The sequence below is a fragment of the Limulus polyphemus genome, unplaced genomic scaffold (assembly GCF_000517525.1).
Source record: "Limulus polyphemus unplaced genomic scaffold, Limulus_polyphemus-2.1.2 Scaffold3376, whole genome shotgun sequence".
Taxonomy (NCBI): domain Eukaryota; kingdom Metazoa; phylum Arthropoda; class Merostomata; order Xiphosura; family Limulidae; genus Limulus; species Limulus polyphemus.
Window position 1 is genome coordinate 162 of NW_013668986.1, and position 12358 is coordinate 12519.

Here is a 12358-nt window from a genome sequence, read left to right on the forward strand (position 1 = left end):
CAAGGCCGTTAAAATGGCTCATAAAGCCACTAAGGGGACATTCCCAGTTTCTGATTGGTTAGTAATGTCATATATAGAAGTAAGTGTATATAAAGGACCATTTCCAAAAATGGAAAGAGGTAGACAGGGTCCCACTGTGTTTGATTTATTACATGAGTAATATCTTAGCAAATTGAAAATATAAGAGCCTCTTATTTTATATTCTAGTTTGTCAATATCAGTAATTTGAATTCCTAATTCATACAAAACTAAAGACTTAGTATTTTGACATCGCAAACATCTAATTTGAACCAGTGCTGCATTCAACATACCACGTGATACACAAAAATTGATGTTTAGCTGTGTTTTTTTTATATATTTACATTTAAATTAAGAAATTAACTGAAGTATAAAATTAAAATTTGAATTATAATCTACAATTTGATACCAAACTTACTGACATAAATTCATGAAATAGTAGTTCAATAAAACTTTGAAAGCGAGTCAACAAACACAATGACATGGCCTTTCACCCGTCACCCATCTCCAAAGGGTTAAAGAGTACATTGTAGTCAAAGGATCAAGAAAACCAGGGTGGAAAGTGGGAAAGACCCTGTAAGTATGCAAATTACCTTGTAAGGTGCAAGATTAATTTATTACCATTTTTGGATGGAATTTGAGTTTAAAGCATTTAAGTTATCTAAATTTTAAAAAAGGCACACATCACAAATCTTAGTTTTTACCTTAATTGATTGTAAAATCTTTGCAGTATTGGAAATGCAGTAGATTAAGTGGCTAAAAAAACCTGTACTCTAAGCAGAATCTCAGGTTTGAATCTCATTCAGTCTCAGTTTTTACTTCTGCAGAATTATTTCTATTTATCTGTAGTGCTTGATGCTTTTAGTAAAGATTCTGAAGATTTACATTACAGATAAGAAAAATAAATTTGGTTGCTTTCTTTTAACTCACAATTGTTTGATCACAAAAAGTAAAACTTACTTAGCCTGTTTTCAACAAAAAGCTTTGGCACACTTTGAGAATAGCTTTGTTTCTTGTTCTTAAACAAGTCATCAGCAACAACTTTCTGGTCAAGCTGCAAATAAGTTTATAATTACCGTTATATGGCAGAAAAGAACTAATAAGAAACCTTTTATTCAAAATACACACCATTTAGCATCTGAATCAAGCTACAAACTTAATGAGTAAAAAAAACCTACACATGAGTTAAGATGAACCAGCTAAAAACATACTCCAACATTTTGATAGCACCTGGTTTCTTTCAACAAGAGTTTATGTATCACATGAAGTACAGCCTTAAAAACATATAAAACAATAGTATCATGCAACGTGGTTATTCAATCTGAACTTGGCAACAGCAACTTTCAAGGCAAAATAACTCAAAATTTCTACTGAGAACAAAGTAGAATTATACATCATTTGGTAAATTTAAATTTTTCTTTTTAATGGTTATAAATGATACAATAACAAATACCAGAGAGAATTATTGCTAATTTGTGAAAGAGAGGATGTGATAGAAAGGTATGGCAAGTGGGTTTGGTTTTGTGGTTTAAATTTATGTAAACAAAACAGATTGAAGGCTATAAAAACTTAAACTATGCCTTGATAATTAGCTATACTATAATGAGTAATTTACCTTAAACTCCGGACGTCATATAGGGGCAAATGAGAGTGAATAAATTTTATAATTTTCCTATACTGAAAATGTATTTCCGATAGGTACTTCCCTCCTCTCACAAGATTAGCTATTCTCATTCATTGCTGCCCTATATATTCAAACTTTTTTGTTATGCATGCCACAAGCTTTCCATACCCCCTATTGGAATCAAATGGTTCCAACATGTCTCTCATGGAAATTATCATGCATCACTTCTTCACCAATAAGCAAATAGTACACTCAAATGATGCATGTGACTCCCTCTATGTGCCTCTACCAAACAATTCTTTGAAGTATGGCAGACAACGGAAGCACTGGAAGTGAGTGGGGTGGAAGGGTGGGTAGTGTGAATGGAGGGAAATACCTATCAGAAATACATTTTCAGTATAGGAAAATTATAACTTCCAATACTGTACTTCCCTCTACTCAGAAGATTAACTAGAATACCACAGTGATTAGGAGGAGGGATCGGTGTGAGGGAAGAACAGACATACCCTCCAAAAACATCTGGAGGATACTTTAGTATATTAGAGTCAGATCCAAAGATCCAAAGAGAGGAACTGCACCACTTCTGATCCATGTATACTTCTTCACCCATATGTGGAATGTGTAGGAAATCATGGTGAAAAATGAGAGGAGCACATCCAAATGTGAGAGAATGCAGTAGGAAAGTGATCCTATCCATACAAAACCTCCTCACGGGGTACCAACATCTGCACAAGGGTTGAATAAGGATTGTACCATCTTCACCTCAAACCCAAGAACCAGGGAATTGAGAACCATTCCAATTCCCAGGTATTACACAAGATTAGCTGAGCAATAGATCAGGGAATTTGACATCCAGTATCAAAAGGAAGTCTATCGCATACAATCAACTCCCGTGACCGTGAAACTGGTTGGGACCATCCAAATGGCAATAACATCCATGTAATAAGATAGAATGAGGTAGAGCCAAGGATAGAACAGGTATAATCCCACAGATCCCTGCTGTGACCCACAACACAGGAGGAGGAAATCGAGGAAGGAAGATAGACAACCCTAAATCTGTGTGAGGGACTTATGTTGGTTGGTTCACTCAAAATACAAAACTAGCCTGCGGGGTACTGACATCCAAGCAAAGATAGTATGAGGGCTCCCAATTGAAGGGATGAGCTACATTTTGATGTCATGCTCAGTGGTATGGAATTACATCATTTACACCAACAGAACACCTCCACCCTCCTCTGAACTGATTGATTATAGCCATCTTATCCAACATGGTACCTCCATAATCGACCATCCAATCAACTTGGAACTGGTAAGGACTCCCATACTCCACTAGAAGAAAAGGATGGCTGAGAATGCATTGGAGAGCCCGGAGGAATGTCAACATCCGAGACAGTAGAATTGGTGATCAGGAAACTATTTTGAAAAGCAGACCACTCTGATTTATTCAATGAAGGCATGGGAGAGATGGGTAGCTATCCCCTTCTGCTTTACCCATGAAGTCCATGGGTGGTATGGTCTGGGATGGGCCGATGTGTGAAGCAAATATCACAATGTTATTCACCTACAAGTGATCTTGTGAAACACCTCATCTCAAAGATGAGTGTGTGAAGCCATGGAAAGGAAAGCACTAGTCAATATGGAATACAGTGCAGATTTAGAGTTAAAAAATACCTGGTCAGGCACCACTTACCACTGAATTGGATCCATGTAATGAAGGAATGAAGAACTGGCCCCTGAAAGAAAAGAAACTATTAATAAAGAATTACCCAGTGTCAGAGTCATACCAAAGTCTGAAGTATTATAGCCACAGATGGAAGGGGAAAGCCCGAGGAAGCCAAAACCGCGATAAGATGTAAATAATGGGAGATGAACATGTTAGGGTTGGTCCACATGCCCAATTGTAGGATTTCATCCAAAGGCTGACGAAGATGAGAAGCAAGGGAAAGGTGAGGTGTCAACTTTGATGAGAGGTAACACAGAACAAAGTAAGGTGGGAAGGGGACAAGGAGGAATAAGCCAACTAGATCAAACAACAAACCCAATTGGTGAGGGTAAAAGGGGAGAGATCTCTGGACAAAGATGGTTGCCACGGGATAAAGAGACTGAAACAGGAACCATGAAAGGAAGCCATGCAGGCAATATAACAACGAAGAGCATGCACATGACATAGAAGTCTATCTGGATCAGAACGTGGATAGAGATGGGAAGTAGAGTGAAAGGAAATAGGCAAAAAGTAGGAGTTACCCTCACGAGCTGCTGAGGTTTTGGGAAGGAGGAATGCTCTGGATAAAGGAGAAGATAGTTATGGTGATAAAGTGTGTGTTTAACATCAATGATGAACTAGTCAGACCATCGATGTCCACAGGCCAAGAGGAGAAGGAAATAAGCCTTAAGGGACAGGTCACAAGGATACAGGTTCGAACAGAGGTAAAATAAAGGAATTGGAGGACCACATTAATGTCTCAATTTGGAAGAGCAGGTTGCTGAGGAGGTCGATGAATCCAGAAAGAATAGATTAACATGGTAAGGACAGGTGAGAGAAAAACCCTGCAGTAATAAGAAAGATGAGAGGTGTGGGATGAAGTTGCCCGATAACCTGAAATTTAGAAAACCGAAGACCCCTGGTTGAAAAGCCATGTGAGCAGCAGGAAATCCCCGAGCCTGGCCCATGTGCCAAAGACCTTCCACTTTTCCTGATGCACTTCCATGGAGGAAGGACAGATGGCTTGAGCCAAATGTAAAGCTACATGACAGGAGAAACCAGATCTCCTCACCAAAGACTAGACATAAGCCGGGCGTGAAGACGGAGAACGTGTAGTGTGAGATGCAGAACCAGTGATTGGGGTTGACGAAGGAGGTTGGGTAGTAATAGAAGTGATACAGGAGGGAATAATGGTTGAGCAGGCCAGTAGAGAGCAATCAGAAGGACCTGGCATAGAGTGGCATGGATAAGGGAAACCACCTGATGAAGCAATCAGACAGGAGGATAAATATATAGGTATTTGTGTGATCAATCCTGGCTGAAGGCATACATAGCCAAAGCCTGAGGATGAAGTACAAGAGACCAAAAGTAGGGTAACAGGTGATTTAGGATGGTGGCAAATGCACCAATGTAAGGAAAACCTCACAGATTGCAAAGCCACCAGAAAACAAGGTTAATCTTGGATAAATCTTCTTGGGGTGGGAAAGATGATCCGCTACTAGGTTAAAAGCATCCAGGATATGACACAATTAAATGAATGTGTTGCACGTGGGCCCAATATAGGAGATCCAATGTATGAAACAGAGGGATTTCGACCAGATGCCACCTTGGTGATTGATATAAGCCACTACTATTGAATTGTCAGAATGGATCATTACTAGACAATGTCTGGCAATGGGAAGAAAGTGATCCAAAGCCCAACGAATGGCTAAGAGCTCTAGAATGTTGATAAGTTAACACTGTTCATCGACAGACCAATGACCTGAAGCCTCCTGGTAATCAACTCATGCACCCCAGCCCTGAAGGGATGCATCCATAAACAAATGTAAATCTGGACAAGGAGGAGGAAGTGAGACATGTGCCAATGTGTGAATCTTGTCCAACAACCACAGGAGATTGCCTACAAGGGAAGGAGGAAGTGTTATGGGAGCATCCAGGGCTCATGAGCAATGCTCCATTGATCGTGCAGAGCTCACTGAAGGGAGTGCATGTATGCACAACTGAGAGGGATTCGTTAGAGGGAGAGGTATTGAGTAGGATGCAAGAAGGACTTCTCCAATTTGATCAACTAGCCTACCCAAGTAGCTTGGAGAAGGAGATGACGAGTATGACTAGCTGACCCCTGTTCAGAATGGGCCAGAAGAGTCATCCATGTAAAAATGGAAATGCTGCCCCAGGGCATGAAGATAAAGAGAAAAGGGTCACAACACCTGACAAAAACATAAGGAGCAGAAGCCAGCCCAAAGGGTTGGGTGCAAAATTGGTACACCACCCCTCAATGGACGAACAGAAGATAAGGACGAATTTGTACTGACATGGGAATATGCAGATAAGCATTGGAGATGCCCATCCTGGTCATCCAGAGACATGGAGAAAATGTCCACTGAAGAGTGAGGACTCCATGGTGAAATGTGGGAGGTGAACAAATCGATTGAGGTGGGCCAGATCAATGACAGGCCTCCAGTTGTTGGTCTTTTTTGGAACAACAAACAGACATAAGTTAAACCCTGGTGAATGTGGAAAAGGTTCAATAGCCTGGTAGGTGAAAAGGTCCTGTACTGCTTCTAATAGATGCTGGCAAGTTATGAGATCCCGAGGAGATGTGAAGGAAACAGGTACCTGGGACAAGTGGGGGGGCAAGAAATGGAATTTCTAGGTCCTCTGACAAAACTTGAAGAGTCCAAGCATCGGTAATGAAAGGATGCCACTGATTAATAAAGGCCACAAGTTGAGCTCCCACCAGGTAGTCACCAGAACTAGTGGCAGCACATTGTGCATCATCAAGAAAAATGACGAGCTGTGGCACTGCAAGAAAGAGGGACAGGTAAGGGGTGGGAAGGAGAAGGACGTGAAACTGAAATCAGTGCCACACTCGGCTCCGACTGAGATAAGTGGGCTACCAGATGGGGAAGGTAGGATGTTGCTGGACAGATGCAACCTGGGGACTCTGTATCAACGACAAAACACTTGAAAAATGGAGCCATACACAAATCCCGGAGATAAGGAGCAGGTAAACAGGTTCTAGATAAAACTGCATCACGACGTAAAAGGTCCCAACAACAGATAAACCATGTTTGTAAAGCCAGAGCTGAAGTGAAAAAATGAGCCAACATGGAGGTAAGGTGGGAGAGGATATCCCCAGAAAATCCCTCAGAATTTCTGTGAAGAGCCTCAGACAGGAGATGGATTGTGGAAAGGTACCGCAAAAGAGTCATGAGGGTAAGATGGAGGCGAATAAGTTTGGCATGGGTGAGACTAATGGGAGATTCAGGGCACACCCCCCAAATGGATAAAACCAAACCCAACAGTTGTTGGTCAAGATATTGACCGTCAGCTCTATGATATGTGAGAGCATACTGATCCAAAGCCTGTGATGGATGAGGCATACTAATGCCATCACCCAACTGAGAGGCAAATTGTTCAGCATGAACCCAAATGTCGGGGGATGGTGGGAAAAACCAAATAGGGTTGGGAAGTATATTCATGCAGTAATGAAGGATGTGGGTCATAAGATATGGGAGCGAGGTATAAAACATCACATACCTGAGAAATAAAGTCCGAAAAAACCATGGAAGGCCAAACAGAGTCCTCAGGTAGGGTATGGGAAGGCATGGCAAATTCAGGAGGTGGAAACAGGTGATCAAAGTCCTTGTCAGCCTGCCCAGGTTCCACAGGTTCAGGAGGAAGTGGGGCAATGTCTGTAGATAGAGGTTGACTGGTATAACATTCAATCTCCCCACAAATAAATGTAGACAAATCTCCTGCCGAGATGCCAGCACCTTAAGCCTGTGGGAAAGTGCCTGTTGAATGTGAGACACACGAAGTGGTGACATTAACTTCAGAATTCATGTTGTATCAGTCGACAAAAGCATTTGAAGTAAGAAATAAATGTGACTAGAACAAGGATAATTGAACCTGAATGCTTTAAAAAGAAAACTGAGTATGTGAAATTAAACCACTTCGAGAACTAATTCAATCTCAAACACTAACCAAGATGAAAAAAGAAAGACGTCTGAGAGCAAATGCTGCCAAACAAGAAGTGACAGTTCTGTAGAAATGCATAGAGGGAGTCACATAAGTGTACTATTCTCCTATTGGTGGAAAAGTGATGCATGATGATTTGCATGAGACACACATTGGAATCAATTGATTCCAATAGGGGGATGTGGAAAGCTTGTGGCATGCATAATAAAAAGTTTGCATATAGAGGGTAGCAATGAACGAGAATAGCTAATCTCGTGAGTGGAGGGAAGTACCATATCGGAAATCACATTAAACCACTTTACACATACATGCAGAGATTGAGAATTTACTTAAGTATTTTCGTTTGAAATTAAAACTTACATAATATCAAAATATGATTTATTAACTATGTTTGATGTAAAGTTTAATCGTATACATTGATAATAAAGTAATTAAATTAAATTTCAAATACAAGTCTGCAAAAAGTTATGACATGCACACTTTCACCTACTCGTAGTTAGAGGGTTAAATATGTATTCAGTACAACATGATGACAGTTATAGTAAAGTAAAACCTGTTCATTGTCTATTTATTGAATGTAATTTGGTACCTTCACCTTAGACATAAATAAGCAAATAATATGAAACAAAATGAATAATCACACAGCAAACTTAATTAGGCTGTTTCAAATAATACCTGAGCTTTAGATTCAGCAGAGATGAATTTACAGTATTTTCTTGCCAGCCACTTTCTATGCATGTCTTGGAGCAGTTCAGAAGCCTTAATAGAAAACATAAATTATGTAAAAACACCAGAAATTGCAGACAGCTACATAGTTATACATGCACGGACACAAAAAATGTTTTGTTTTAAAGGAATTTTACTGAATTTTTAATTCTATAGGCTAAGTTTGCCTGTAGTATAGGAGTAGACAAAATTTCATCAAGTTTCTAAACCCATAATAGATGTTGTCCATAAAAACTTAAAATCCAAGAATTTTCTATTACGACAAGAAACAATGTTACACAATAAGAAACAAGTAAACATAAACAAATTTGTTGATAAAATACCAGAATACATTTTGAAATATAGATTTACAGGAAAATGTTTTTAAAACTTAGTTTAGGAGGCAAATAAAGGGTTACTGACACTTAAACAATAAGCCTAATTATAAATGTGCTATAGTTTATTATGTGACTAAACTATATTTGTACACTTTATAAAAACCTCACAGACAGAATTGAAGTTTTGTAGAAATTTTTACTATTACTTTGATTATCAGATGAAGACACTACTGTTTACTGTACAGATTGTATCAAAATTCTCTAACCTTACGGCAAGATACTGGGGCAGGAGCCCACGACTTGTCGAGAACACTCTTGGGCAGATTTTGGGCTAAACGACGCAAATATTCGGCTTTGACACACTGCACAAACTGATAAAAAAGACAAAACGGTAGTACAATATATTATAAAGCATAAAAACAAGAGAAATTTATACACTTTATTAGTTTCTATTAGTGTGTGTAAGTAAAATGTTGTCACTAAGAAGATTAACTCGACTTTTGGTTTAGCATTAAATATACAATACTTGTGGTCATTATTCTGTTGTTTCACATCTTCTTTCCTAGTTTAGTAGCAAAAACTTCCAAGAATTATTTTCACAAAATTACGTTCATTATTCCTAAGGGCAGGTAAAAAGGATTAAAAAGAATCACACTAATAAATCACAGTTCTCTGAAAAAATCAAAGAACAACTGTTTTTATTGTAAACATTTTCTACTTACATGCTTGTTCTCTTCATTCTCTGGCTCATTTCTAGTGATAAAACCTTTGATGAACCTAGATTGCAGACAAAAACATAATAAAATCTTCATAAAAGAAAGTTCAAATTACCTTTTATGTAAGCTCTACTTCTAAAGAGCAACTTCAACACTATAATTCTCATCATAACTTATCTTCTTAAAAGGATGACTTCACAATTATAATAATGAACAACAGACTTAAAGACTATGCAACGAATACAAACTGTATGAAACAAACTGCTGTCTAATGGAGCAAGTTCAGTACATGCTGCTATTTGAGAAAGTCCAGTACACACTACTGTCTGAGGAAGTTTACCACACAATGCTGTCTGATGGAAGTCAGTACATACTTCTGTCTAAGATATGAACTCACATTTATTTAAATTCTGGAAAAATATAAGAAATAAATTGAGTGGAATTTATCTGTTTATAGATTAAGAGCTTGTGTTATATGATAAAATATTTCTGAATCTTGTGTTTTGCATGTATCTATAGCATGGTAAAAGTTTCAAAAATACGAGTTAAACTTGGAAATGCTTTGGTTTTTGATGTAGGATCCAAATTTTGGCCTCAAGCTAAGTTTGGATTCAGCCTTGCAACAGTTAAAATAGTGATAATTTAAAAAGTGACAATTAAAATTAAAGTCCTTTAATGGGGCTGAATGATTGGTGTTTTGATACAATTATGTATCTATAAATAATTTAGAAAACAAGAAACTCCAAAATAAATCACAAACTTTCAGAAGGTAGACCTTTTTCTGTACAAGTGAATTGACTCCTGAAGAATGAAGACACACCTTTCCGAGTTACTTATGTTATAAGACTTCTTGTTTTGTGCCTCTTTTATGATCCTATGTGATTTCTTCATTTAAGTTAGAGTTGGTACAAACTACATTTATTATTAGGATAGCAAAGGTGGAGTTAACACAAGTTTCCCAGAAACATAAGGTATTTTTCATTGAACTTAAGGTTATGACACTGATATGTTTACCTATGAATCACTTTGACTGCCCATCTCCTTTTTTCAAGCAACTTCTTAGCAAGATATCTTCGACAATAGCAGGCTATGAGAGTTGCTGTAAATAAATTGACCAAAACTTATAAAAATAAACAAATCTTTTCTATCATAGAATGTAAACCTATGTTGAACCTCATGTTATACATTGTTTATTCAAGCTAGAATAATGTGTGTATAATATATAGCTCTTATTGTGAAAACAAAATTCATTGTTAAAGGGTACACCAAAAATATCTGGAAATTTCACTGTATGATTGACAACACTTCTGTTAAAGCACTAAGCCAATTAGCAGTAGTTAACTTTATTAATTATTGAACAAGACTAAATCTTACTGTTAAAAGGTGATATTTAATATTGATACGTCTTTGTTCGTTTGTTAATTTCCCGTAAAACTTATTTCCGAAGAACTTCAGCGATACAAGTCCTTTCTTAAATAAAACTAGTTTATTCTTTCTCAATACAACTTTGCAATACACTTAATTTCCACAGTCACTTTAACTTCAACATATGATATAATTCACAATGATTCACGCACTTTACTTACGGTCAGTACCGCTCGCTTGACTCAATTATCTGTCTCTATATCTATCTATCTGCCCACCTCTCTCCGCTTTATTTGCCGGGCTTAAATACAAAAAAGAGGGTGCCTAGAAAAGAATAGAGTTGCCAGGAAAAGTCAAAATCCTTCGAGAATCTCATGATGTGTTACCAGTGTCATGTGACTTCCGCTGTCATAACACTGCCCCTTCATTAGTATTGTTTGTTCCGAACAATAGCCACTTACATTAAACCAATAAACAATAACTTAATTATATGTACAGAATTTACAAACACAAAATTAAAATTCAACAAAGTCTCTTAATTTTACGGGACGTATCTTCTTCCGTACTGGTCTCCGTCTCGTTGGTTTCTGCTTCACGTGGGGTTCATCTGTTCCATCAGGAAATGTCCTATTATCAGTAATAGTCACATCAGTGGTAGTAACTTCATTAAGGGCTTCACTGTTTCCCTTCTCAAAACCGGGTAGTTTCTTCTTTTGACAGTGGCTTTTTCAGGTGACACGTCTTCAGCAGCGTCATTTGTTCCATTGTTCCTTTCATTCCAACTGAAATGTCCTGGACCATGATAATTCCAAAGCCTGTTGGCATGCACCACCTTTGGGTTACATCGCCAACCACATTTTATTTGGAAAGTCACGTCTGAGAGACGATCCACTATGTCATATGGGACTTCTCATGGAGAAGACAAATTAGGAGACTTCCCTTTGGTCTTCCTGGGATTATACGACCACACCTTGTCTCCTGGTACAAAGCTGACTTCAGTAGATCTCTTATCATAACATAGCTCCATGGAATCAGCAGACGTTTTCAAGTTTGAATGCACTTGATGGTGAATATCATCCATCCTTTCAGATAACACTTTCACGAACTCCGACACATTTTCAGGCAACTCTTCGTAAGGTGGGTGTCCTGTTATCAGATCAACTGGCAACCGAAGTTCCCAACCAAACATCAACTTTGCTGGAGTGTATCTAGTGGCTTCATGCTCTGCTGTTCTATAGTCCATCAACAGTGGAGAGAGTAAGACATCCCAGTCATCTTTGCGGCTATTACAAAACTTTGCCAATTCCTGTCCAAGTATCCAATTGTACTTTTCTACCATCCCATCAGACTGTGGGTGAAGTGGCGTTGTCCTGGTCTTTCGTATGCCAAACAACTTGTAGCATTCATGGAACACAGCTGATTCAAAGTTGCAGCCTTGATCCGAATGCAGTTTATATGGCATACCAAATAAGAAATCACTAATAGCCAAAGCCACAGTTATAGCTTCCTGATTTGCTATTGCATATGCCTCAGGCCACTTGGTGAAATAATCCATCACCACACAAATGTACCTGTTTCCAGCAAGAGTTTGGGGCAAAGGACCAGCAATGTCAATGGCTACTCTTTCCATTTGTGCGCCAACTTGATATAACTTCATTGGAGCATGTCCCTTATGCTTGGGTCCCCTTTTAGCACAACATGTACTGCAGGTCCTGCACCATTCTTCCACATATTGCCTCATACCTATCCAGTAAAATCTCTGTCGTAGGTGACTCATTGTCTTCTTAACTCTAAGATGTCCTCCTCTTAAACTATCATGGGATTGAAGCAGCACAACTTCCCGTAACTTTCTCGGTATAACCATTTGCCACGTCGTCACTTTCCTATCTGCAGTTTCTCATCTCCC

General features: G+C 38.4%; 1 protein-coding gene across 1 annotated transcript in view; it reads right to left on the reverse strand.

The window, feature by feature from the left end:
- Window positions 1-978: 978 nt before the first annotated feature.
- LOC106469249 (unconventional myosin-Ic-like) overlaps window positions 979-12358 on the reverse strand; it is a gene marked incomplete at its 3' end in the record, with an annotated part of 74538 nt that continues 63158 nt past the window's right edge. The window contains exons 22-28 of the mRNA XM_022397714.1: window positions 10102-10186; window positions 9094-9148; window positions 8638-8742; window positions 8004-8087; window positions 6888-7144; window positions 3333-3375; window positions 979-1072 (exon numbers count right to left, since the gene is read on the reverse strand). Of these exons, the coding sequence (XP_022253422.1) occupies window positions 979-1072; window positions 3333-3375; window positions 6888-7144; window positions 8004-8087; window positions 8638-8742; window positions 9094-9148; window positions 10102-10186 (723 nt within the window). The remainder of the gene's footprint in view (window positions 1073-3332; window positions 3376-6887; window positions 7145-8003; window positions 8088-8637; window positions 8743-9093; window positions 9149-10101; window positions 10187-12358) is intronic.